We start from the raw sequence: 24,647 nt of genomic DNA on the forward strand, positions 1-24,647 counted from the left end.
AACATGCAGATCAAGAATAGGTCTCTTCAGCCATCTACGGATCCATACCCAAGAAAACAGAAATGGAGGACCATCATCCTCAAACTACGAGGGATCGCCTAAGTAAGTAAGTAAGTACAGTGAGATCCAGGCTTAGATAGGCAATTTCAAGCCAGTACTACTAACTACTATTCTGGGAACTCATTTGACTATACTGAGTGGCAGCCTTGGAGTTTCCAGCACCTTCAGCAAGGTGCCAGGCCTCAATAAGAGAGGCCTGTTCTCTTAGCCTCCGGCCTGATCACCTTGGGCATTGGGTGCCTCAGAGGCCCCTTTACCAAAGAATGTGAGCAAGGGAAACTTTCATTTATCCTTCGTCTCCAGAATCATCCACTTGCAGTGACTTCAAGAACAACCAGTTACCTTCAAACTTTAAGTAGGGACTTTGTTGTGGGGAAACCAAGATAGTATCTGGGTGGAGATAGGCCCAAGCCCAGTTAATAAATTGTTACAGTATCTCTAAAGCAATAGCGTAGACATTGTTTCTGTGGGATTCCTTGCTCAAATAGGAAGGCAAACCAGCATCCCCCAAGCTGATAGAAAGTTAAGACAGGTTAGCACTAAAGACATTTACTGCCTCCTCACAGTAGAACAGTGGCTCTCAACCCAGATGTTTTGGCCTTCAACTCCCAGAAATCCTAACAGCTGGTAAGCTGGCTGGGATTTCTGGGAATTGTAAGCCAAAACACCTGGGTACCCACAGGTTGAGAACCACTGCACTAGAGCATGGATCCACTTTAAATCTAGTTTCTGCCTCCTGCAGAATTCTGGGGTTTGTAATGTAGTGAGGTCCAGGACCTGCCCTCCCTAAACTATAAGCCCCAAAATTCTCCATGGGGAAGAAACCGGATTTAAAGTGGATCCATTCTCTAGTGTGAGCCTGGGTGCAACTGCACAATTCTTTTCATCTTTGTTTTTAATTGTCTCTAGAATATAGATATAATATACATAAACATACACACACTTTGAAAACTGTCACTATTGTTACAATTTCAGCAATGTTTTTGTATACCACTGGTGGGATGACTGGTAATAATACATTTGAGTCCCTATTTAATTTCTCATGACAAGTATGTGGGCCTTAGAGGGGCACACATTCTCTTTGCTGAACAGTCCCTATGTCCTCCTATCCCAGGTGAATTACTGCCCCAGAGGTAGGTTGTCTTTTTAAGATGGTTGCACTGGACACAAGTAACGCATGCAAAGGGTTGTATATACAGTAATTTAGTTAAAGCATATTTTCCCATAACATCTTACCAGTGTGCCAGTGCCTGTGTGGTATTCTTCAGTGCAGCAATGGTACCAGTTTGCAGCTCTGGTAATAGGGAGCTCTTTCTGACTTTGCTTGTAACTTTTAAAATTAAACAAAGATTTGCCAGACTTTATGTAAAAGATTACAGCCTCCAGGCTAGAGTATATTAGTAGTAGTGACAAGCACTTGAAAGTATAACTGCTTCTCTTCTTGAACTCATTCTCCAAAGCCATCTGGGAAATTGCCTTCATCCCAATTCCTGGTTATGACACATAATTAAAAAGTTTTTGTTTGCTATTGTTTCATCCCTGAAATGATGGAATTTGTGTAGGTGCAGTTTACAAGTGTTTGCATGGAACAAGTAGGCTTTTAATTGTTGCTTTTTGTTTTGTGCCTTCAAGTCATATTTCACTTATGTGACACTGTCACAGAGATTTCTTGGCAAGATTTGTTCACCGGGACTTTGCCTTTCTAAGACTGAGTGTGACTTACATAAGCTCACCCAATGAGTTCCCATGGTAAAGCACAGATTTGAACTCTGGTCTCGAGCCATACTCCAGTGTTTAAACCACTATTCCATGTTGGAACAGAAAGGCACTACTAATGCTATAAAGCATAGAACAGAATTTCTCAAACTCTGCTCCTCCAGATGTTTTGGATTTCAGTTCCCACAATTCCTAACAGCTGGTAAACTCGCTGAGATTTCTGGGAGCTGAAGTCCAAAACAACCAGAGGATCACAGTTTGAGAGACAACTTGTCCAATAATTGGCCGGGCTGTGGCGCAGCTGTTGAGCAGCTGCCTTAAATCACTCTGACCATGAGGTCATGAGTTCGAGGCCAGCCCGTGGCGGGGTGAGCACCCGTCAATTAAAAATAAAAAATAGCCCCTGCTCGTTGCTGACCTAGCAACCCAAAAGATAGTTGCATCTATCAAGTAGGAGATAAGGTACCACTTATAAAAAGTGGGGAGGCAAGATTAACTAATTTACGACCTGGTATGAGGAAGTGCCGTCAGTGTGGATGATGAAGCAGCTGCTCCCCCCTGTGGCCAGAATCGAACATCCCCTCAGAAGAAGGTTAACTTGCCTCTGCGTGTCTCTCTCTGTCTCTGTTTGATGTGTTTATGGGCATTGAATGTTTGCCCTATGTGTGTTATAATGTGATCCGCCCTGAGTCCCCTTCGGGGTGAGAAGGGCGGAATATAAATACTGTAAATAAATAAATAATAATAAATAATTGTTCACAACTAACTATCGAATATTAGAGGGTTCCTGTGAGTTTTCCGGGCTGTATGGCCATGTTCCAGAAGCATTCTCTCCTGATGTTTCGCCCACATCTATGGCAGGTATCCTCAGAGGTTATTGAAAAAACTAAGCAAGGGAGGTTTATATATCTGTGGGAGAAAGAACTCTTGTCTACTGGAGGCCAGTGTGAATGTTGTAATTAATCACCTTGATTAGCATTAATGGCCTTGCCAACTTCATATCCTGGCTTCTTCCTGCCTGGAGAAATCCTTTGTTCGGAGATGTTAGCTGCCCCTGATTGGTTTATGTCTGGAATTCCTTTGTTTTCAGAGTGTTGTTCCTTATTTACTGTTCTATGTACTATTAAAGATTACTTTTAGAGGCTTACTAATTTTTTTCATTAACTATGGGGAAACATTATTTCAACTTTGTTTTAAAATTATTTTGTTGACACCTCAGTCACCTACAAATATACGTATTTATCTCTTGCTGCAGCTCTCTTTCACAAGTTTTAGTTTGTCATGTAAGAACATACAAGTAGCAAGTAAGACCTTATCCATTGTAATTAACATTTAAAACAAAAAGGTTAGAAATATCTAGAACATTTACGCAACTCAAGCTCTCTCCTCCATCAAGCAGTTTCTACCTGAGCTGAGCTCCGAAATGAGCTCTTTCACAAGAAACTCAACTAAATGTTTATGTAATATAATTTTGCTCTGGCAGACTGCCTGAATTGAAAAGCAGAGCCTTCACCTTTAAATATTTAATTATGATCAAGCAAAAGCAATACTGGAATATTTTCATGCAAGCATGATCTCTTTCCCAAAGCAACAGCCTTTTGTCTTCCAGTTACATATGGAAGCAATGGTGACAGCACACTGTATATCACCTGATTTCCATAAAGCTTAAGATAATACTTTCTAACACAGAGTCAGGAAAAATAACAAGAAGGGGAAAACATGAAACACTAATACTGTATTATGAGAATAAGTTGTATTTTATTATGAGCGACGTCATCTCTATTCAATCACTATTTGGCCTTGCCACAGCTGTACTCATTATTATAAAGTATACACCACTGATCAATGTGGCACTTTTTAGATGGAAAATTGCCTTCAATAAAACGTTTACTTCTGACCATATAATACATCCAAATATGTTTTTCTGCTACAGAATAAATGTTGATGAAACAGATGCAAAGCAGTTTGGGAAGAAAACACTGTAGAAGCATTTTTCAGAGCACAACACTTACTTGACATATTATGTTGCCCCAGTATTACTTTCAAATAAAACCATGGTAATTTCTTTGGCGCAAGGAACCAAATGTCCCTGTATATTTGCGGTGTAATATAGGTCTGATTACATGTTTCATATTTATTTATCAGATTTTGTATTCAGAAATGGCAACTCCCTTGTCACATAGAGCTTGTGCATTTTGAAATAGGTGCCACATAGTTTTCCTTGGGAATGTGCAGAATACATCCATTCAGTCCACATCAATGCAGTCCATGTTTATAAGGCATCTCCTTTCTTTAATGCTGTGTCCATTTAATGCTCTTCAAATCAATGCCATCCTGTACCATTTCCCATAGTGGACTGTAAAATGAGAAGGAAAATCTGTAGTTATTACCTAGAAATACAACTAACATCTGACATGAATAAATGTTGAGGAATTTGTAAGAACAAAATGTTTTTTTAAAAAATAGCTGCATCTGAAGAAATATGAATTCTGTGTAATATATCATTTGAATCCTACGGATAGCCCCAACACATAGGCTCAACACATATTTAAAACACATTGAGCCAATAGGTCTACTCTAGCTGGGGGTATCGTTTAAGACACTTGTCCACCAACTCCATCCTCCCAGACATGACACACAATGGCTAACAAACGTTTAAAACATTAAATACACAAATGAAAACATTTAAAACAGACTAAAACTTGTCTTTAAAAACAGCCATAAAACTCCATCATAGGCAAGAAATTCCACCTCCGGCAAGGAATTTGAAAATTGATCCAAATGTCAGATAAAACCTTTAACTTCCCTGCTTGCTCTTACAAGTACTGTAATTAAGAATGAGGCCTTTCCTTTCCATCCCAAGAGTCTCTGCTGTCAATTATGCTTTTTAAAATCTAACTCTAGTATTGAAGAGAACATTTTGTGTGGGGATAGTGTCCAGTTGGAGGGATAGTGTAACCCTCCTCTCCTCAATGTTCTCCTCAAAATTGCCATCTCCACCACTACAATGAGGCTTTAAAAAACTTGTCACAGTAAGCAAAGGATGGTATGTGTATGAGTATAAATATATATAAAGTGGTGTCACTCATTTATGTGAATGAAACCAAGGAAATCATGGGTGCATCTACAATGTAGAGTTAATGTAGTTTGACACCACTTTAAATGCTATGGCTCAATGGTATGGAATTATAGGAATTGTGATTTTACAAGGTCTTTTGCCTCCTTGGCCAAAAAAGTCTGGTGCATCATGAAACTAGAACTCCTACAATTCCATAGCATTGAGGCCATGACAGATGAAGTGCTGTCAAACTGCATAAATGCTTAAATCACAGGCCTTATACCATAGAATCATAGAATAGTAGAATTGGAAGAGACCTCATGGGCCATCCAGTCCAACCCCCTGCCAAGAAGCAGGAAATAAGATGGCTCTGCACATTTTGGGCGTTGCCTCTACTCTCTGCTGGCATGTGGCTCCCAACATGAACATCCAAAATCAATTTATTCAGTGTCTAAGAAAAGTCCTCAACTGAAGAAGGCATCAAAAACTGTAGTGGCGCAATGGGTTAATCCCTTGTGCAGCTGAATCTGCTGACCTAAAGGTTAGCAGTTCAAATCTGCAAGATGAAGTAAGTTACTGTCTTGTGAGCCCTAGTTCCTTGCCAACCTAGCAATTCAAAAACATGCAAATCTGAGTAGATAAATAGGTACTGTTTCAGTGGGAAAAGGCAAAGAGACACTCCAAGCAATCTTGCCAGCCACACAATCAGGAGGTAACATCGCAGGCTCCTTGGATTGAAAATGGAGAAAAAGCATGTCCTAGAGTCAGAAATCAGCACTGCCTTCAAAAGCCGGAAATGTGTTTTATATCTCATTGTATATTTGTAAATAAGGCATTGAATGTTTGCCTTTGTCTGTTCTATGATATTGTAATCCGCTCTCATTCCCTCTAGGAAGAAGGGCGGAATATAAATAAAGTGTATTATTACTGTTCTTCTTTTCCAGTCTTGATGCACTTTAACCACTGAATTTCAAGGAATCCAAGCACAATATCTCGTCAACAGAGACAATAGTAGATAAATTCTACAATGGTTGAAGGTAAAAAAAGTCTAATTTTACCTCATCTCCCTTAATCTCTTGACATGCTGTATACATTTTTTCACAGTATAATCCACTTCTTCTTCTGTAGTAAAACGGCCAATGCCAAATCTGAAGTGAAGCAGAGCTTGTTAAGAGCAACACAATACTTATACACAAAGGGAGACATTCTGTGCTTGAAAGAAGTGATATATGTGAGACTCAAAATGACTAAAACCCTTGCCTTATAGATGAATGAGCCAAATCTTCATCTGTTCCAATTGCACGCAACACATATGATGGTTCCAAAGATGCAGATGTACATGCGCTGAAGAAAATGAAAAAAAATGTCAAATTATTTTGTTTTATAAGGGATGTAACATTACCACAACCAACGACACTAAAATAGCATGTTCTTAATGTATATGCATTATTGCTGTTGTCCAAATGTCCTTCTTGACTCTATCCATTAGAATGTCACACTAAAAAGGAGAGCAGATTTCACAAGATAAGGATTTGTTGCAAAATTAATAGAATAAAGGCATTTACAAAGCCAAAATGAAATGGAGAAGACATGATAAAACCAATATTAGGGGTGAAGGGTAGAAAGGAGAAGAAAAAAGAGATTGTGGTAATATCAATGTTTTGAATTATTATGATTGCAAAACTTAAGAGAGTGGAAAAGAGATGTGGGAAAATAAACAAACTGGAAAGATGGAGGAAATGATGTTAACAAAAAGATGTTAACAGGCAGATTCAAGGCTAAACAATAAAACCTGTTAAAATTATGTAGATAAAAATCCAGTATCATGCTTGTACTGCCATTTTCTCCTTCCTACTGCTCTCAGTGCTGCCAGAAAAATCAGCTTTGGAGGTTTCTCAGCTCTGCAAAGCTAGTTTGTGACCACGGTGGGAAACTCACTTCTATTTGATTCTAGTGTTCTGCCAATAAAAATCCAGTTTTGGATACTGCTTACACTTTGACAAATATTAACAGAATCTTTAAAAGGACCTACAATGTTAGAAGCAAGTTCTTTATGAATGGAAGCAATGTAATCCCAGTGCAAATTAAAAAGAGGACTCTGAATTGATTGGTCATAAACTGACACTGATATCCTGTTTAAAAGCGACCAATCATACCTTACACTGTCAACAGAGGTAGCAAGCCTGCAATTGGTAAGGAGCACATTTAGGGATAATAGCTTTATAGTGGTAATAACCAATGTCCATTCTCTTCATGGGGCAGGGCTCTGTTTTCATTCTCACTGACTTCCTAAGCTTGTCTATTATGTTGTCAATTAACAAAGAAAATTAGGGGGTTGTGAAACAATTTTATGCAAACATGGTAAAAAGACAATCATAAATTGTACCCCAACATCTTCTGAATGCTCAGACCATTCTTGAGGCCTTTTATTTCTTTCACATTAAGTATTACCTTCCAGAAGAAAGTGCCACATCTTTAAGTGCCATTAACAGACTCTCTCCTTCCACATACGCAAAAGATAGGTTGATACAGCCTGTGAAGTTAACAAAGTATAGTCACCCTCTTTAAAGATTAATCTATCTCTCTGCTAACTTACGTTAGTAAAAGCAATGTAGACTACTACTTTAAACAGTTATGTACATACAAATAATTTCTGATTTATAGCAAGCCTATCTCGGTGTTTCTTGGAAATTACAGTATGGAAAACACACAAAAAATGTGATTTTTAAGATATCCAATGTATTATTTCTAGGATAGCATGCACAAGATTGCATACTACAGTCTCCACATTTGTGGGATTAACTTTGTAGATTTGATTAATATGGTCTCTTTAAGAATCCCTAGGTCTTCCAGCACAATTCTATGGTCAACTCCTGGCAGAGGTTGACCACAAAGGTGCACCTGAGAAACTACAAATTCCTAGACAAATGTCAAGTTTTTTTAAAGTGGCATTTTTATTTCACAGTTTTTCCATTTACGCAGGGGTCCTGTTCTACATATAAGTTTACAAAGTGGTTTATTCATTTTGTTTTATTTGGAGGAGGGGGTGTTAAGGACCCCTGAGCATTATCAAGATAATGAAGATCATTATTGGTATTTAAAAAAATTAGAAGTAAAGGGAACACAATATTCTTCTAACAATACCTGGATACCGGTTCTCTGGATCTCCATTCATTACCACGTCAGGAACTTCTGCCATTATTTTTGTAACCAGCCTGTCAGCCAATAAGCTAATTCGCTTATGGTCATACTGGAAAACAAAGAAGAGTGCCAATTAGCTAATTAACCAATCTACAGATATCCCCTGACCTATTTACCCAAAAATATTATTTTAGTGATATTTGAGGTTTTGTCTTGAAATTCTACAGAGAGCACAACATCCATAACTGCAGCTGTATGTTTAAACCTGAAGAGGTATAATTTTGTCTGAGGTTTCTCCATTCTTGATAAGGAATACACCCAAGTAATTACTAAAAAGGTTTGTATTCCTTCTAGAAACTACAACTCTTTTCTTACTAGCAACAACAGAGGAATCAAAATATTTGCAGTTCTGAGTTTGGAGGCTCTGTGGCTGATTCACGCAAGAATTAAAATGGACTACTTAGCTACTGACTACAGCATTACTAAAATAAAAATGTATTAGGAAATGGTTTCATTAAGATGCTAATGTTTGGATCATTTAAGCACAATGCATTTTTTTGAAACCAAGGGGAAAATATGGAACAAAATTAAATCTATAGTATAAAGGAAGAGATGTTAAACACTCATCCATATAAGCAGATGAGTATATTCCAAACTTTCTACTATGCTAATTGTGTTACAAACACATAAAATAAAGCTAGCGAAGCTAACTGGATCATAGGGTACAATTCTACACTGTAGAATTAATGTAATTTGACATCACAATAACTGCCATGGCTACATGCTATGGCAATAATGGGAGTTGTAGTTTTACAAAGTCTTTAGTCTTTTCTGCCAAAGAGGCTTAGTACCGCACCAAACTACAAATCCCAGGATTCCATAGCATTGAAGCAAGGCAGATAAAGCAGTGCCAAACATCATTAATTTTACAGTATAGATGCACAATCAATCAGTTATATAGACAAATGGAATTGCACTTTGTACCTCCATCTCTTGCTGTGCCAGTTCACAAGCTGCCCCAAGGCCTACTGCTAAAGGAGTTGGCACAGTCCCTGAACGTAATCCTCGTTCCTGGCCTCCTCCACTCTGTATGGGTTCCACTCTCACCCTTGGTCGCCGCCGAACATAAATTGCACCAACCCCTTGGGGGGGGGGGAAAGTGTGTTTAGTAAACATAAAACTATGCATACAGCAACGTTTGGAAATGTTCAGAAAGGCTTTTATTCCCTGTATCGATATTCTTTCATCAAAATCCTCAGTCACAAGAATAAAAAATATGGATGTGTTTTAAATAAGCAGATCATCAGTTTCATGTGGTTACACCTATTATTTTAACCTATGTATGGTCCTCCAAAGATGGAAAACTCCCCTACTACCCACAACTTTTTCTGTCAAATTCCTTTATCAAATCAAAATCCTTGTTCTGTTCCTAACGCCATACTTTATTCATCATTAATTCACCTTATAAAATAATAATAAACAGTATGGCATCATGAACTAAAGCATAACAGAGGTTCTCAACCTGTGGATCCCCAGGTGTTTTGGCCTACAATTCCAAGCAATCCCATCCAGTTTACCAGTTGTTAGGATTTCTGGGAGTTGGAAGGCCAAAACATCTGGGGACCCACATTTTGAAAACCACTGAATTAAAGGAACCTCTATCCCTTATTTCACCTGGCAACCCTATTCGAGGGTGTTTCACAATACACAAGATACATGGATGCCCATAGCTTATTTTAAAACTTGAAATGCATTGTTATGCACACAGATACACACCAGCATAGAAGACTATTCCAAGGATAAACAGAACAACAGAACAGCCTGCAGACAGTTATTAACTGCATGAAGACTATTAAATTAAGCAATTTACACTACATTTCTAAGGACATGAGTTAACAGACTGTCAGAGTGACTTTATACTCAGGCCCCATCTGCACTGCCATATAAAACACAGATTACCTGCTTTGAACCGGATTATATGGCAGTTTAGACTCATATAATCCAGTTCAAAGCAGAAAATTTGGATCATATGGCAGTGTAGAAGGGACCTACATGAGGTTATTCCGTTCACATACCAGCCTGACGAAACTGTCCGTCAGTAGAAGTCAGGTTGGGCTATTTTCTCTTCCCCTGCAGCTCCCTGGATGCTTTAAAAATCTTCTCTGGATTTTCAAAGCAATACACAAGTGTGAAGGGGGGGAATAAAAAAAATCCCTTCGTGGTGTCTTATTGCTCAATGTACATCCATATTTCCAAATAAAGAAGTCATTTTATAGCCACCATCTCACAAAACCTCCCACCATCAATGAAAATTATTGTTATTATTATTATTATTATTAATTTTTCTCCCACTTTTCTCCTATGGGTGGGATTCAAAGCGGTGATTATAAACAATTATAAGTATGTGTTGTCGAAGGCTTTCATTGCCGGGATCACAGGTTGTTGTATGAGGATGCCTGCCATAGATGTGGGCGAAATGTCAGGAGAGAATACCTCTAGAACATGGCCATACAGCCTGGAAAACATACAACAACCCAATTATAAATATGCTTATAATTCATAAGAAAATCAAGATCAGATGAGGCATTACCAGTTATAATTTAACAATCTCCCGATAAAAACATTTTTCATCAAAACTAACATTAACTGTATGTGAGAGAGCTGTATAAAGTATGCTTAGCTACTTTCACAACCTTATTCATATATTCAAAAAACCAATCATTCTAAGTTGAAATTACAAGTACTGTACTTCAATGTACTATTGATTTTATGGATCTTTTAACTGATTATATTTTAATAGAGACTCTTTTATCCAATTTATATATCTGGTTTATGTAATGTTAGTATTGTTTTCATGTTGATGTGTTTTATTTTATGTATTATGTATTTTATATATGGCATCTTTCTGTATTATTTTGTAAGCCACCCCGAGTCCTTATGGGAGATGGTGGCGGGGTATAAATAAAGTTGAATTATTATTATTAGTAGTAGTAGTAGTACTAGTAGTATTAATGCAGTCACAGTCAATGTGTATAGACAGATTGTTCTGGATTCAAGTAATAAAAACATAGAACTTGTAATTCATTCACTTTAAGTTTATCAGTAATGTCAACAGACTTCTTTAAATGAAAAAAAAAATTACAGCTCCCTAATAAAACGAAGTCTCTTAATAGATTTTGCTTAAGTCTTTTACAGCCTTGGGACAAATCTAGTTAAAGCCTTGCTTCCAGTAGCTAGAAATAATATGCAATAGAAAATATACATTTGCAGCTGCAGGTCTGACCTATAATACAAAAACAACATCGTTCAAGCACTATTTTTTCTAGTTACAATATATGTTTGTTTCCTCCATAACAAAACCTTTGTTCTACAGTACACCTTGGAATGTATTAGCCATTTGCCCAAGGTTTATTTGAAGAAATAATAAAAGAAATGGAAAAATATTTAACAGCCAAAAAAGACTAAGTGCTATAAAATCAGAAAAAGTAAATACCTTTGGGGCCATATATTTTGTGGCCACTTATGCTCATTAGATCAATTTTCATTTCATTGACATCCAGTGGAATTTTCCCAACTGCTTGGGCAGCATCTGTGTGAAAGAAAATTTTATGGGAGCTGCAGATCCGGCCTGTAATAAAAAAAACAGTATCATTCAATACAAACATCATTTTTGTCTGGTTACAATATACAGTACACTAGTTTCCTCTATGAACATCCAAACCTCGATTTTGCACAACACCTTGGAATGGATTAGCCATTTCTCCAAATTTTATGTAAATAACTAATCAAACAAGTGGAGAAATATTTAATAGCCAGAAAGATTAAACGGCAAAAATTTAAAGAAAAAAATACTTTTGCGGTCATATAGCGTCTAGATCCAGGGAAGTCATGCTCCCCCTCTATTCTGCCTTGGTCAGACCACACCTGGAATACTGCGTCCAATTCTGGGAACCACAGTTGAAGGGAGATGTTGACAAGCTGGAAAGCGTCCAGAGGAGGGCGACTAAAATGATTAAGGGTCTGGAGAACAAGCCCTATGAGGAGCGGCTTAAAGAGCTTGGCATGTTTAGCCTGCAGAAGAGAAGGCTGAGAGGAGACATGATAGCCATGTACAAATACGTGAAGGGAAGTCATAGGGAGGAGGGAGCAAGCTTGTTTTCTGCTGCCCTGCAGACTAGGACACGGAACAATGGCTTCAAACTACAGGAAAGGAGATTCCACCTGAACATCAGGAAGAACTTCCTCACTGTGAGGGCTGTTCGACAGTGGAACTCTCTCCCCCGGGCTGTGGTGGAGGCTCCTTCCTTGGAGGCTTTTAAGCAGAGGCTGGATGGCCATCTGTCGGGGGTGCTTTGAATGCGATTTCCTGCTTCTTGGCAGGGGGTTGGACTGGATGGCCCATGAGGTCTCTTCCAACTCTACTATTCTATGATTCTATGATTCTTGTAGCCATTGATACTCATTCAATACATTTTCATTTCATTGACATCAATTTTCATTGTAAAAAGCTTCAGACTTATTTCAAGGACAATTTTCAAGACACATAAAAGTAATTACAGTAGAGCCTCACTTATCCAACCTAAACGGGCCGGCAGAACCTTGGATAAGCGATTATCTTGGATAATGAGGGATTAAGGAAAAGCCTATTAAACATCAAATTAGGTTATGATTTTACAAATTAAGCCCAAAACATCATGTTATACAACAAATTTGACAGAAAAAGGAGTTCAATACGCAGTAATGTTATGTTGTAATTACTGTATTTACTAACTTAGCACCAAAATATCATGATATATTGAAAACATTGACTACAAAAATGCCTTGGATAATCCAGAACCTTGGATAAGCGAGTCTTAGATAAGTGAGACTACTGTATTTCCACTTTAAGAGGACCTGGATACCTCACTTTCAGGGGATCTCTTCAAATATATATTAGGAATATGTGGCAACAGAATCTTCTTTGCCTATAGACTCTAACTGATTCAATCAAGCAGCTATACTGGAGTTAAGGCCTATTTAAGAGTCAATCAGCTGGACTAAATCAATCCTAAGGTTGATTTTGGGAAAGACCAAAGGAGACCCTCTCTTTTTCTGGCCACTCCTAAATTGGGGACAGGTTTAACTGCATACACAACAACTCAACACTGAAGGTTTGTACTTCCACTCTGAAAAAAAGAGCAACAAGTAGTAGCTCAAATAAATATTTCCTTTTTTTCAAGCATGGAAATCTGGCAAAGATCTCTTCTGATCACTGAAAACCTTGGAAGACATTGAAATGAGTCAGTGTTTTGTTTCCAAGCAGTTAGGTAGGCTTCCTGTATTCCTCTGTATTAATACAGTTTCATCATGATGCTCTGGGGCTTTTTTGATAAAGCCAAGCCATTATCTACTTACCTATATCACTAACTGGCTGTATCACGCCTATCTCATTATTCACAGCCATAACTGAAACCAAGCTTGTGTCTGGTCGTATTGCACTTTGTAGGTCCTGGAAGAAATAATGAAGGAGAACGAAGTAATTCAAGTTACATGAACAGTCTGAAAGTAAATGCTCTTTATAAATGATACTGAGATTTTAATTCTACTACTTGCAATAAACACATTAAATCTGAAAATGGTAAAAGTGAACAGACCAAACAAGGAGAGATTTCCATAACAGAACTAAAACTTCTGAAGCCTCGGTGCAATTAAAAAAAAGGTTCAGCACAGTTACATATATTTCAATGATATCAATGAGTCAGACGTGAAGAGGTGTGTGCATTAGGGGAGCAAGGAATTGGCAATTCCCTTCAACACCAATCCTTTGGGAAAATAGAAGAGTGGCTGTGGTAAATGAAAATTTCCTGTGCACATTCATAAAGCCACACAGTCCTTTGGATAACAATCATTTGGATTTATTGTGTTGGTTATATATTTTGTAATTAAGTAAAAACTGCCTTGGACATTTTTAATAGGGCTGCAAAATGTGTACTTTAATTTGCAATACCAAGTATGTTTTCACTGCAACGTATTCCATTATGTTCAATAGTAATTTTGTTTTACTTGATTAAATCTTATCCATTTTAATTGAATACAAACATATCTAACTTTATGCTATTATGCCTGCTGAAGTGATTCAGCGTGAAAGAAGAACAAGAGTCAGCCTTTCTCATTTTTACCTGACAAACTATTTATTTATTTACAGTATTTGTACCCCAACCTTTTCATCCTGAAGGGGACTCAGAGCGACCTTACAAAGGCAACAATTTGATGCCATATCAACCACAAATATAAAATAAACATATACATTAAAACATAAATTTAAAAGATATATAAAAATTAAAACACATTATTAAAATCATGCAATCCGAGATCATAGTCATTGTATTGCTGTATGTAATAAATGACAGAATGTGTAACAAACATTAAGTTACTCACCTTTAAATCTATAATCCCATTTTTTTTTACAGGCAAGTATGTAACTTGAAAGCCCTCAGCTTCTAGTGCACGACAAGAATCCAAGACACATTTGTGTTCAGTCTGTGTTGTAATTATATGTTTCTTTCTGGATTTATAAAATCTTGCAATACCCTTTAGAGAAATAAAAAAAGAGAGAACAGATTTAAAAAATGCAGGAATACTGTAGCTTTAAAAAAATAATGTTGAGTCAGAGGTTTCAAATGTTCAGTAACCTGGCAGCTTGGAGTCACTGAAACAAGATCCTAAATATGCTTCCTGTGGGAAAAAAGTCTCACTGAATTTTATGAGCCTTAGTCCCAAGCACGTGTGGGCAACCTTGTCTCAGGATGCAATCCTGTATGTACTTGAATGGTATTAGTGTCACTGAACTCAGAAAAGTACATAGAGAATTGTACCACTGACTGGTCAAATAAATTTTCCAGCTGCTGCTGCTCAGTCGTTTAGTCGTCTCCAACTCTTCATGACCTCACGGACCAGTCCACGCCAGAGCTCCCTGTCGGCCGTCACCGCCCCCAGTTCCTTCAAGGTCAAGCCAGTCATCTCAAGGATACCATCCATCAATCTTGCCCTTAGTCGGCCTCTCTTCCTTTTCCCTTCCATTTTCCCCAGCATCGTGATCTTTTCCAAGCTTTCCTGTCTCCTCATGATGTGGCCAAAATACTTCAGCTTTGCCTCTAATATCCTTCCCTCCAGTGAGCAGCCGGGCATTATTTCCTGGAGGATGGACTGGTTGGATCTTCTTGCGGTCCAAGGCACTCTCAGGATTTTCCTCGAACACCAAAGTTCAAAAGCGTCTATCTTCCTTCGCTCAGCCTTACTTATGGTCCAGCTCTCGCAACCATAGGTTACTATGGGGAATACCATTGCTTTGACTATACGGACCTTCGTTGCCAGTGTGATGTCTCTGCTCTTCATTTTCCAGCACTGATGAATATTTACATAAAAACCTCCCAGCTGTCATCATTGCAAGGTATATTCTATGATATTCTTTTTCTAAATAGTTACTATAGTAGGGTATAACTACCAAGGAAAATATATGCAGGCACAGGCATAGGGAAGGAGACCTGTAATTTCAAACTATGACTACTTAGCACAGATGCTTTAAGTATATTCCAGGCAGAATTAGACCAATTTTACAATATGCTACTTACATCCTAGGTCAAAAGCTTAATGAAACAAACAGCACAATCCTACACATGTTTACTGAGAACTATAACTATAACCCATGTTATAGTTAATAGCAAGACTTAATAGCAAGAATAGGACTTAATAGCAAGAATAAAACTTCATACCTTTCATTAAGTGGTCTAACTGGAACATTCTCCCAGGAATATATATATATAAGGATTGCAGCCTAAGCAAGATTACAACCTAAAGCTTCAGTTCTATCCATAATTACCTGGTAGTAATTCCCATTAAGTTCAGTAAAGCTTTTTTCTGAGTATGTTGCAAACCTGTATAAGCTTATACAGGTCTCTAATAAACTGTATTAGAGACTCATCTCATTATAAAGCCTTGTGAACACACAATTACACACGTTTACAGGGTTTTTTTAAAGCCTTTATTGAAAAAAGTGATTTTGAGATACAATTTATGAAATAAGGTTTATAAATTAAAAACATTCACATCACATTCTCTATATAATCAAGAAATGATGGTTGGTTTTATATCTTAACAGTTCTTTAAATATTTTAAATATTTATTTTTTCTGCTTGCTTTAAGCAGATTGCATACCAGAGGTCAGGTTAAGTACTATTTTGAGGCTGGCCATAACTTTCAGATGTTTCATCAAGCACAGAGGGGAACACAGAAAGAGTCTCTTCCAAGACTGAGTAAATACAGTTGGGCGTCCACTGGGCAATGTTTCTTGCAAAAAGCTAATCTTTCCAACCCAAAATCATTGTTTTATATACAATGCTTTTGACACAAAATAAAAATCAAGCACAGAAATAGATAATTGTGCCCTTGGTTCCTAATATATTAAACTTCTGTTTTTCTTAGTGATATAATAGCAAGGTCTAAGTACTGTATTGTGAGTTGCTGTATGACATCAGATACTACAGTAGAATCATTTACCTTCACTGCTATATTGTTGGATTCTGTTGCTCCACTGGTAAAAATAATTTCTCGAGGATCTGCCCCTATTAAAGATGCAATTTGCTGTAAAAAACAAAACAAAACAGTGCATATTATGTTTGAAACAGAAAATAAAATTCACTTGGCAATTTCAGTAATATCCAGCAGCATAGAAATGCAGTGAAGTTAAGCAGGAAAACATTAAAAATTGTAAGAAGAATACAGAAACCTTACCTTTCTGGCCTTTTCCATAGCAGATTCACTTTCCCACCCATAAGCATGGGTTCTAGAGTGTGGGTTGCCATAAAAATGCACAAGGTAAGGCAGCATGCTGTCCAAAACCCTGGGATCCTAGGAAATATTATAAAATGTTCTTATTTCAATACAACATATTTCCTCCCTTGTTACATGCACACACACACACAGAGGGGCAATAACTTGGAATATGGCAAATCTAAATTTCTGAATAAATGTGAAGATCAAGTTGCTAACTTTTTAATTTATTTTCTCTAGTTGCTCGATTCCATAATCAAAACATACTGCACATATAGTAACACTTAGCTGGGGATAACCCACTCACCCACAAAAGGAACAGAAATTACATCTGAGTAAAAAATTACACAGGACTACTCTATAAATACTATTTTGTTTTGCTTCTTCTAAAAAACTAAAGACTATCCTCAAATGAAGACTTAGTTTGCAAACCATAGGTGTAGTTGCTTGGACATCCATGTACAATGGTCGGAGTGCAGATTCTTCATCATTACTTTTACCTAGGAAAACACAACCACATGAGTGACAACTGCAAATATGCAGAAGACGTGAACAAAAAATATTAATATTAATTCAAATATTCTTTTAATAATATTTCAGCACTTCCTTGACAGTACAGTACTAATACTGACAGATATAAACATCCTCTAGTGTATGTTATACAGTAGAGTCTCACTTATCCAACATAAATGGGCCGGCAGAACATTGGATAAGTGAATATGTTGGATAATAAGGAGGGATTAAGGAGAAGTCTATTAAACATCAAATTAGGTTATGATTTTACAAATTAAGCACCCAAACATCATGTTATACAACAAATTTGATAGAAAAAGTAGTTCAATACGCAGTAATGTTATGTTGTAATTACTGTATTTATGAATTTAACACCAAAATATCATGATGTATTGAAAATATTGACTACAAAAATGAATGGATAATCCAGAATGTTGGATAAGCGAATGTTGGATAAATGAGACTCTACTGTAGTTATATCACTTATAACTGATCCCTACATTAATATAAAGTCAGCCCTCCACATTCAGTGGTGTTAGTGCTCAGGACTCCTGTCACAATGGAAAAAAACATGTTTTTTTTTTAAACCCACTATTTTTTAACCAGAGAGAACATCTCTTTAAGAAATTCAAACCCCTACAGTGCAACTCTATGGTCAAATTCAGCAGAATATTGACCACAAAACTGTGCTGGAGTACCAATAAATGGTCAATGTCTGGCAGACATTGACCATAGAGCTGCACTGGAAAACCTAAAGATTTCTAGAGGGAACATATATTAAAACTGCAAAAGCCACAAATGTGGAGGGCTGACTGTAAATATCACTAAGCTGACTGGTTAGCCATAATTATAATGTCTTTTAAATAAAATATGGTCCTTTAAACAATTTTTTTCCAGTTACACAAATGAATCCTCTAAAACCATAAAAAAAATCAGTTGAGGTGAACTCATCCTTAGCCTTAAAAGAGCAAGATCATGTCTGTTCAACAAGAAAAGGCGAGCAATTTTCACAAAGGCTTCTAGAGTTGGAAGAGACCCCAAAAACAATCCAACCCAACCCATGACAATGAAGATACACATCCCTAAAAGACTCCCGAAAACTAAATATGTAATGCTAGTCTACAAAGCCTCTAATGAAACTGACAGTCTACTAATATTTAAAGTAGTCTATTTCATTGTCAACACATTTTCAAATGCATTCTGTTGAGTTCCCATTAGAGTTGTCAAAGTAAAACTATCAACTCAGAACTTTTGTTTAAAGAACTTGCTCCCAAAGAAATTGCAGTAGCTATGCATCAACAAGTCTTTCATTGCTAACAGTAGGATACAACTACACTGCCCTGGGTTTTAACAGGAGGAAGAGAAATGCAGACTTATGCAACGCTAGGAGAAAGAGCTGTTGCTGTCTGACCATACGCTAATGCAGGGAGGAGGGAAGACATTTGCCACAGCCTGAATAATCCGGGTGGATGGTGCATGAAATACCTTTGTTGACAAAATCCTTACTCACTCTCCGTTTCCACTTACACCAAATATTCCAGCTGCTTTATAGTTATGTATTTTAACTCGGTGGTGGCCCCTCAGCTGCCGAACTCCCTCCCCAGAGAGATCAGATCGGCCCCTCCCTCCTAACCTTTAGGAAACAACTTAAGACCTAGTTATTGAAGAAGGTATTTGGTGAATTACAAGAAACATGGAAATATGGCAGTAGTTAAAGATATCGAGATTGTGCAAGGCCTACATGTTTTATGTAACGTGTGTTACTGTTTTATGTAACGTGTGTTACTGTTTTATGTAACGTGTGTTACTGTTTTATGTAATGTGTGTGACTGAGCCGGCTGTTATGAATTGTGGAAGTTGAAATCCAAAACACCTGAAGGGCCGAAGTTTGTCCAGGTCTGGTGTAGATGCACCCTATGTTGTTTCGTGCATCAAAGGGGGCAGCTTGACAAATAAAATATGATCATTATTATTACTAGTAGTAGTACAACTACATTGGAAGGCAGTAATGGAAAAATACAGCCCGAACTGCAGACCTTATCTAATGTCATTGAGAGAATTTTCCCGTCTCCTTTGTAGTCTGTCCTTGCTCAGCCACAACAAAACAGCTGCCATCACTGACAAGACGCACCTTCTGCCTTCCCTTAAAGCTCAAGGCCCATGGCTCCATGCTATGGAACCCTAGGAGTTGTAGCTTTACAAGGCCTTTTGCCAGGACTACATGAGCCAACAATGTCATGTGGTGGCTAAAAAAGCCAATGGGATTTTGGCCTGCATAAATAGGAGCCTAGTGCCTAGATACTGGGAAATCATGCAACCCCTCTATTCCGCCTTGGTCAGACCACACCTGGAATCACAGTGTCCAATTCTGGGCACCACAATAGAAGGGAGACGTTGACAAGCAGGAATGTGTCCAGAGGAGGGTGATGAAAATAATCAAGTCTGGAGAACAAGCCCTATGAGGAGTGGCTTAAAGAGCTGGGCATGTTTAGCCTGCAGACGAGAAGGCTGAGAAGAGATATGATGAGGGCCATATATAAATATGTGAAGGGAAGACATAGGGAGGAGGGAGCATGCTTGCTTTCTGCTGCCCTGGAGACTAGGACGCAGAGCAACGGCTTAAAACTATAGGAAAGGAGATTCCACCATAACATTAGGAAGAACTTCCTCACGGCGAGAGCTGTTCAGCAGTGGAATTCTCTGCCCAGAGTGCGGTGGAGGCTCGTTCTTTGGAGGCTTTTAAGCAGAGACTGGATGGCCATCTGTCGGGGGTGCTTTGAATGCAATTTTCCTGCTTCTTGGCAGAAAGGGGTTGGACTGGGTGTCCCTTCCAACTCCATAATTCTGTGATTCTCTGCCAAGGATTGCTGATGCCCTGCTATCATGATTCCATAGCACTGAGCTAAGGCAGTTCAAGGGGTGCCTATCAAACTGCGTTATTGCTGCCGCATAGATGACTCCTGAAGGCACTTAAGAGGTCGAAGGGGAGGCTTACCTCCTTGCTGCGCGGGGCCCGAGAGCCTCCTGGCCTGGAAGACCCGCCAAACCCGCCGAGGCGCCTGCCGCAGCACCCACATCGCGCCTGCCTGCCTGCTTGCCCCGCTCTCCTTCAGAGACTACGCCAGAGGGAGGCTTGTTTCCTGTGACGTCACCAGGGCGCGACGGAAGCGTCGCCCCAAGGAAGAAGAAGAAGAAGGCAAAGCAGGGTTTGGCGGAGCTCGGAGCGGTCGAGGTAAAGAGGGTTGTTTGAGGAGGCCCCTTTTTAGGAGCAGGGCGGAGGAGGGAGCTCTCTAGCGTCCTAGCGACGCAGGGTTCCTTTCTTTTCCTCCCATTGGGCTTCTCAGAAGTTCAACAAGAGAAATTAACCTGGTAGAAAGAACGCCTGGACTCGCATGGGAGGCAGAGAGACTCCACGGGCCTTGTCCTGGGATGTGTCTCACGCTGTAGGATAGGCGTGGGCAAACTTGGGCCCTCCAAGTGCTTTGGACTTCAACTCACACGATTCCTAGCAGTCTCAGGCCCCTTCCTTTTACCCCTCAGCCGCTTAATAATATTTATTTATTTATATCCCGTTCTTCTCACCGCCTAGGGGGCCTTACAATTAGCAATCATTGGATGCTGAACAACATAGTATTTAAAACAAATTAGAGTTAAAACAATAGAACATTAATTTAAAACATCCACGTAAACCTACATTTAGAAGGTGCATTTTGAGTCGTGATCAAGGTCTGTCCATTATCCATCATTGAATCGTTTTTACAATAAATGCTGCATCTGCTGCTCAAATGCCTGGTCCCATAACCAAGTTTTAAGTTTTTTACGGAAGGACAAGAACGAGGGAGCTAGCCTGATCTCATTGGGGAGGGAATTCCACAGACGGCAGCCAGTATTGAGAAGGCCGTCTCTCGTCCCCATCAGTTGCGCTTGCAAGGGTTTGAGAGCAGGGCCTCCCCCGACGATCTTAAACTGTGAGGCTGATCATAGCGAGAGATACGTTCGAACAAGTAAGCAGGCCTGGAACTGAGCTTTATAGGCTAAAGCCAGCACTTTAAATTGTGCTCGGTAGCAGATTGGCAGCCAATGGAGCTGACGCAGCAGGGGGGTGGTATGCTGCCTATACGCTGCTCCAGTGAGCAGTCTGGCTGCCGCCCATTGAACTAGTTGGAGCTTTCAAACAGTCTTCAAAGGCAGCCCCACGTAGAGTGTGTTGTAGTAGTCTATTCAGATGTAACAAGAGCGTGGACCACCTGAATCATTAAAGCCTAAATCATTTTCAAATTAGTATTGCTGTACCACTGTTTGTCAATTACTGTGTAAACAACTGCAAATTCAAGGTCCAGATCACTTTTATTTCACCGAGCAGAACTCTTCGTGGTGAAATTATTGAATAGTTACTAAACTATAGTTACTAAATCTACCACAGTATGCATTCTGAAATGGGTCAATTTCTCTGCTGTTAAACTTTGTGGTTGTTAACAATTGTTTTTGTTGTTTTTTCTTTTCCTTTAGTTGAGCTCAAGGTGTGAAGCTCTTTGGGGCAAAAACTTGCCTCTTTTGCTTATGATAGTATATCAAGGCTTTATAAAGAATATTGCAGGATGCAAAGGAAGAATAAACTTTTCTGGGAACCTTCAGCAAGCTTCTTCAGGAACTGTAGTTTAACCGTTGTAAATTTGCATGTAAATATTTAGTAACATAGTTTCACAGATCTGCACATACATTTACACCCCAAAACATAGGGATTTCAAGTCAAAGCCTGTTCTGCAGGAGCTGTTATCACATTCCAGTTACAGTCTTTCTAAAAAGCATATATTGACACCAAATCCACTCTTCAAAGTGGTCTAAGTGGTATCCTAGTAGCAGTTACCTTTAGACATTTCATCTACACTGGAAAGGAAAATCATTTACAGAAATAATATGTCTCACGTTGGTGCTTCATTAGTACTTTCATTTATTTTTCTAGATGCCTGTGACAGTGGGGCCATATGGCCAGTCGCAACCCAGTTGTTTTGACAGAGTGAAAATGGGCTTCATGATGGGTTTTGCTGTTGGTATGGCAGCCGGTGCACTGTTCGGTACATTTTCTTGTCTCAGGTATGTTGAGACTTCTATAGTACTGGTTGCATTGGCAAGCTACTCATACTGTTAAGAAGCCCCTTCTATATTCTGTGAGTTCTGAGTTTCTGGGAGGTAGTTAAGACTATTTTGTTTGTCCTTTAATATTTTGAATTAGAGTTGCTCTGGCTCTTGTAACTGCCTGTGGATTTAAATTAATTTTAGGGAGTAGTTTTAGTGTGTGTTTAAAAGCTTTTATGTATTTATAATTTAAAGATAAATTTGATTTTAAGGCCATAAACCTTGTGCTATAATTTGAAATCACATCAGTGTCAGAAAGGTGTGGCTCTAGACATGTTTTATGTTATCTTTAGATACAATCATGAGTTTTTATCATGTTCACTTTACTCAGGAAATAATTGAACTTAAAAACTAATTCTTAATTTTGTCAGTATATATCAGGAAAAATGGTTTTTCCAAGTAGGAAAAATCCTTACACATAACATCATTATGTAGTGAAATTAAATAATTGTGCTAAACACTGATGTCAGCAACGACAGTGGAGACTTACTAGTAGCGCGTCTACTGATTGAGAATTACAAGCACATTTTCTGCTCTGAACAGTCCTCCAAATTGCTTCTGGAACTGAAGGGATTATTAACAATAAGCTTTGATCTGATTTTGAGACTGATATATGAAAAAATACTTTAACAGTTTCTACAGCTCAGAGATGGAGGTATATCAGATGTAGGTATATGAGGTTGACAAGTTGCTTTCTGACATGACTACATATTAATCACTGGTCATAAGGACACATTGTTGAGTGACTGTGGACAAGCAAAACTAAAGAAAAAATAATACATCTAACCCCTTAATCCTTGCACATTGAGAACAGGAAAAGCTGTTTTCATCATTCAATAATTGCTGAGCTCATCACAGAAAAGCAGTCCCATCCAAGGTCTTGCATACTAACATTTTGCTGTCTCTAAACCAACATTTGAGGGAGATGTAGGGTTCAAATTAACATTTTGAAGTTTTGCAAGTCAAGCCCATTTGTGTAATCAGCTATATGCAGTAATATATAGCTGAGGAATAAATGTGTATGCTCTGTTCTTTCTCTTTTAGGATTGGCATGAGAGGACGAGAACTGATGGGTGGTGTTGGCAAAACCATGATGCAGAGTGGAGGAACATTTGGGACATTTATGGCAATTGGCATGGGAATCCGCTGTTAATATGACACTTTTTAACCATGAAGACTAGTCAAAGTCTTTTTGTGTAATACAATAAACGTCTTTGCGCCAGGAGAGAAACTTGGTCTTGGCCAATATTGCTGGAGATATAGTCTGCAAATATTTGTCTCCATAAGTCAAAGTAGTAATGGTGACCCTTAGCTGTATGATGAATTTTGTGAATCAAAATAGGTAGAACAGTGCATCGTTGAACAACCATGTTTTGAGTAGAATATGGCCTGGAGGACACTGTCTTAGAACTCCACCAATTTAATCTCGTTTCCTAGCATACATATCTTAACAGACCTGATTAGCTCCAGAGAAAATGTAGGAATGTTGTCTAAATAAGGATATATTTGAGTACTGTGAAGTCTTATGTGTAATTGTAAAAACTAAAACCTGGACAGAAACTTGGGATAGAGGCAAACCTGAAAGACGGTTCCTTGAATGGGAAATGATAGGAGGAAACAAAAAAAATTGCTCGTGTGGATTAATAGAGATGTGGAGATGATCTTCTTTTAGACATAGATGTTTAGGCTGGTGAATCATTTGGGAGTTTCTGTCCAAAATTTCCACTGTATAACATTGTTTATATACCTGAAATCTAGAAACAACTTCCAGAACAGCACATACTCTACCCCTACTAAAAATATTAAGTAGACACCAGAGAATGTTCTTCTTCAAAAGATCACAAATGATTTTCGAGCTCTGGGAACAAAGCTAAAACTGTATAATGTACATGTGATCTTTTCATCCCTCCTCCCCGTTGTAGGACATGGCTCTACAAGGGCCGGAAAAATAGTACAGGTCAATAACTGGCTCAGAAAATGGTGCCAAGAGGAGCATTTTGGATTCCTTGACCATGGTCTACTCTTCCAGGAGGATGGCCTACTGGCAAGTGATGGGGTGCATGTCACACAAGTAGGAAAACATCTTTTTGCACACATACTCACAAACCTCATCAGGCGCACTTTAAACTAGATCCACTGGGGGAGGGGAACAACAGCCTGGCGAACACTATATTACCCACGACCACAGGGAACCGCCAAAAGGCTAAACGGAGGG

General features: G+C 38.5%; 2 protein-coding genes across 2 annotated transcripts; one reads left to right on the forward strand and one right to left on the reverse strand.

The window, feature by feature from the left end:
- Nucleotides 1-3,514: 3,514 nt before the first annotated feature.
- nfs1 (NFS1 cysteine desulfurase) lies at nucleotides 3,515-20,427 on the reverse strand. Its single transcript, XM_003220535.4, has 13 exons — nucleotides 20,292-20,427; nucleotides 17,216-17,283; nucleotides 16,745-16,861; nucleotides 16,511-16,594; nucleotides 14,393-14,545; nucleotides 13,370-13,463; nucleotides 11,469-11,603; nucleotides 8,960-9,117; nucleotides 7,979-8,084; nucleotides 7,286-7,367; nucleotides 6,095-6,178; nucleotides 5,893-5,982; nucleotides 3,515-4,132 (listed from the first exon to the last, which is right to left on the reverse strand). Exons 1-13 carry the CDS (start codon nucleotides 20,371-20,373, stop codon nucleotides 4,069-4,071), a joined length of 1,317 nt encoding a protein of 438 aa, XP_003220583.1. The 5' UTR covers nucleotides 20,374-20,427; the 3' UTR covers nucleotides 3,515-4,068.
- romo1 (reactive oxygen species modulator 1) lies at nucleotides 20,396-23,688 on the forward strand. The gene is made up of 3 exons (XM_003220477.4): nucleotides 20,396-20,528; nucleotides 22,260-22,390; nucleotides 23,477-23,688. The coding sequence occupies exons 2-3, from the start codon at nucleotides 22,260-22,262 to the stop codon at nucleotides 23,583-23,585; spliced, it is 240 nt and encodes a 79-aa protein (XP_003220525.1). The 5' UTR covers nucleotides 20,396-20,528; the 3' UTR covers nucleotides 23,586-23,688.
- Nucleotides 23,689-24,647: the final 959 nt, after the last annotated feature.

Source organism: Anolis carolinensis, chromosome 4, assembly GCF_035594765.1.
Source record: "Anolis carolinensis isolate JA03-04 chromosome 4, rAnoCar3.1.pri, whole genome shotgun sequence".
NCBI classification, from domain to species: Eukaryota; Metazoa; Chordata; class Lepidosauria; order Squamata; family Dactyloidae; genus Anolis; species Anolis carolinensis.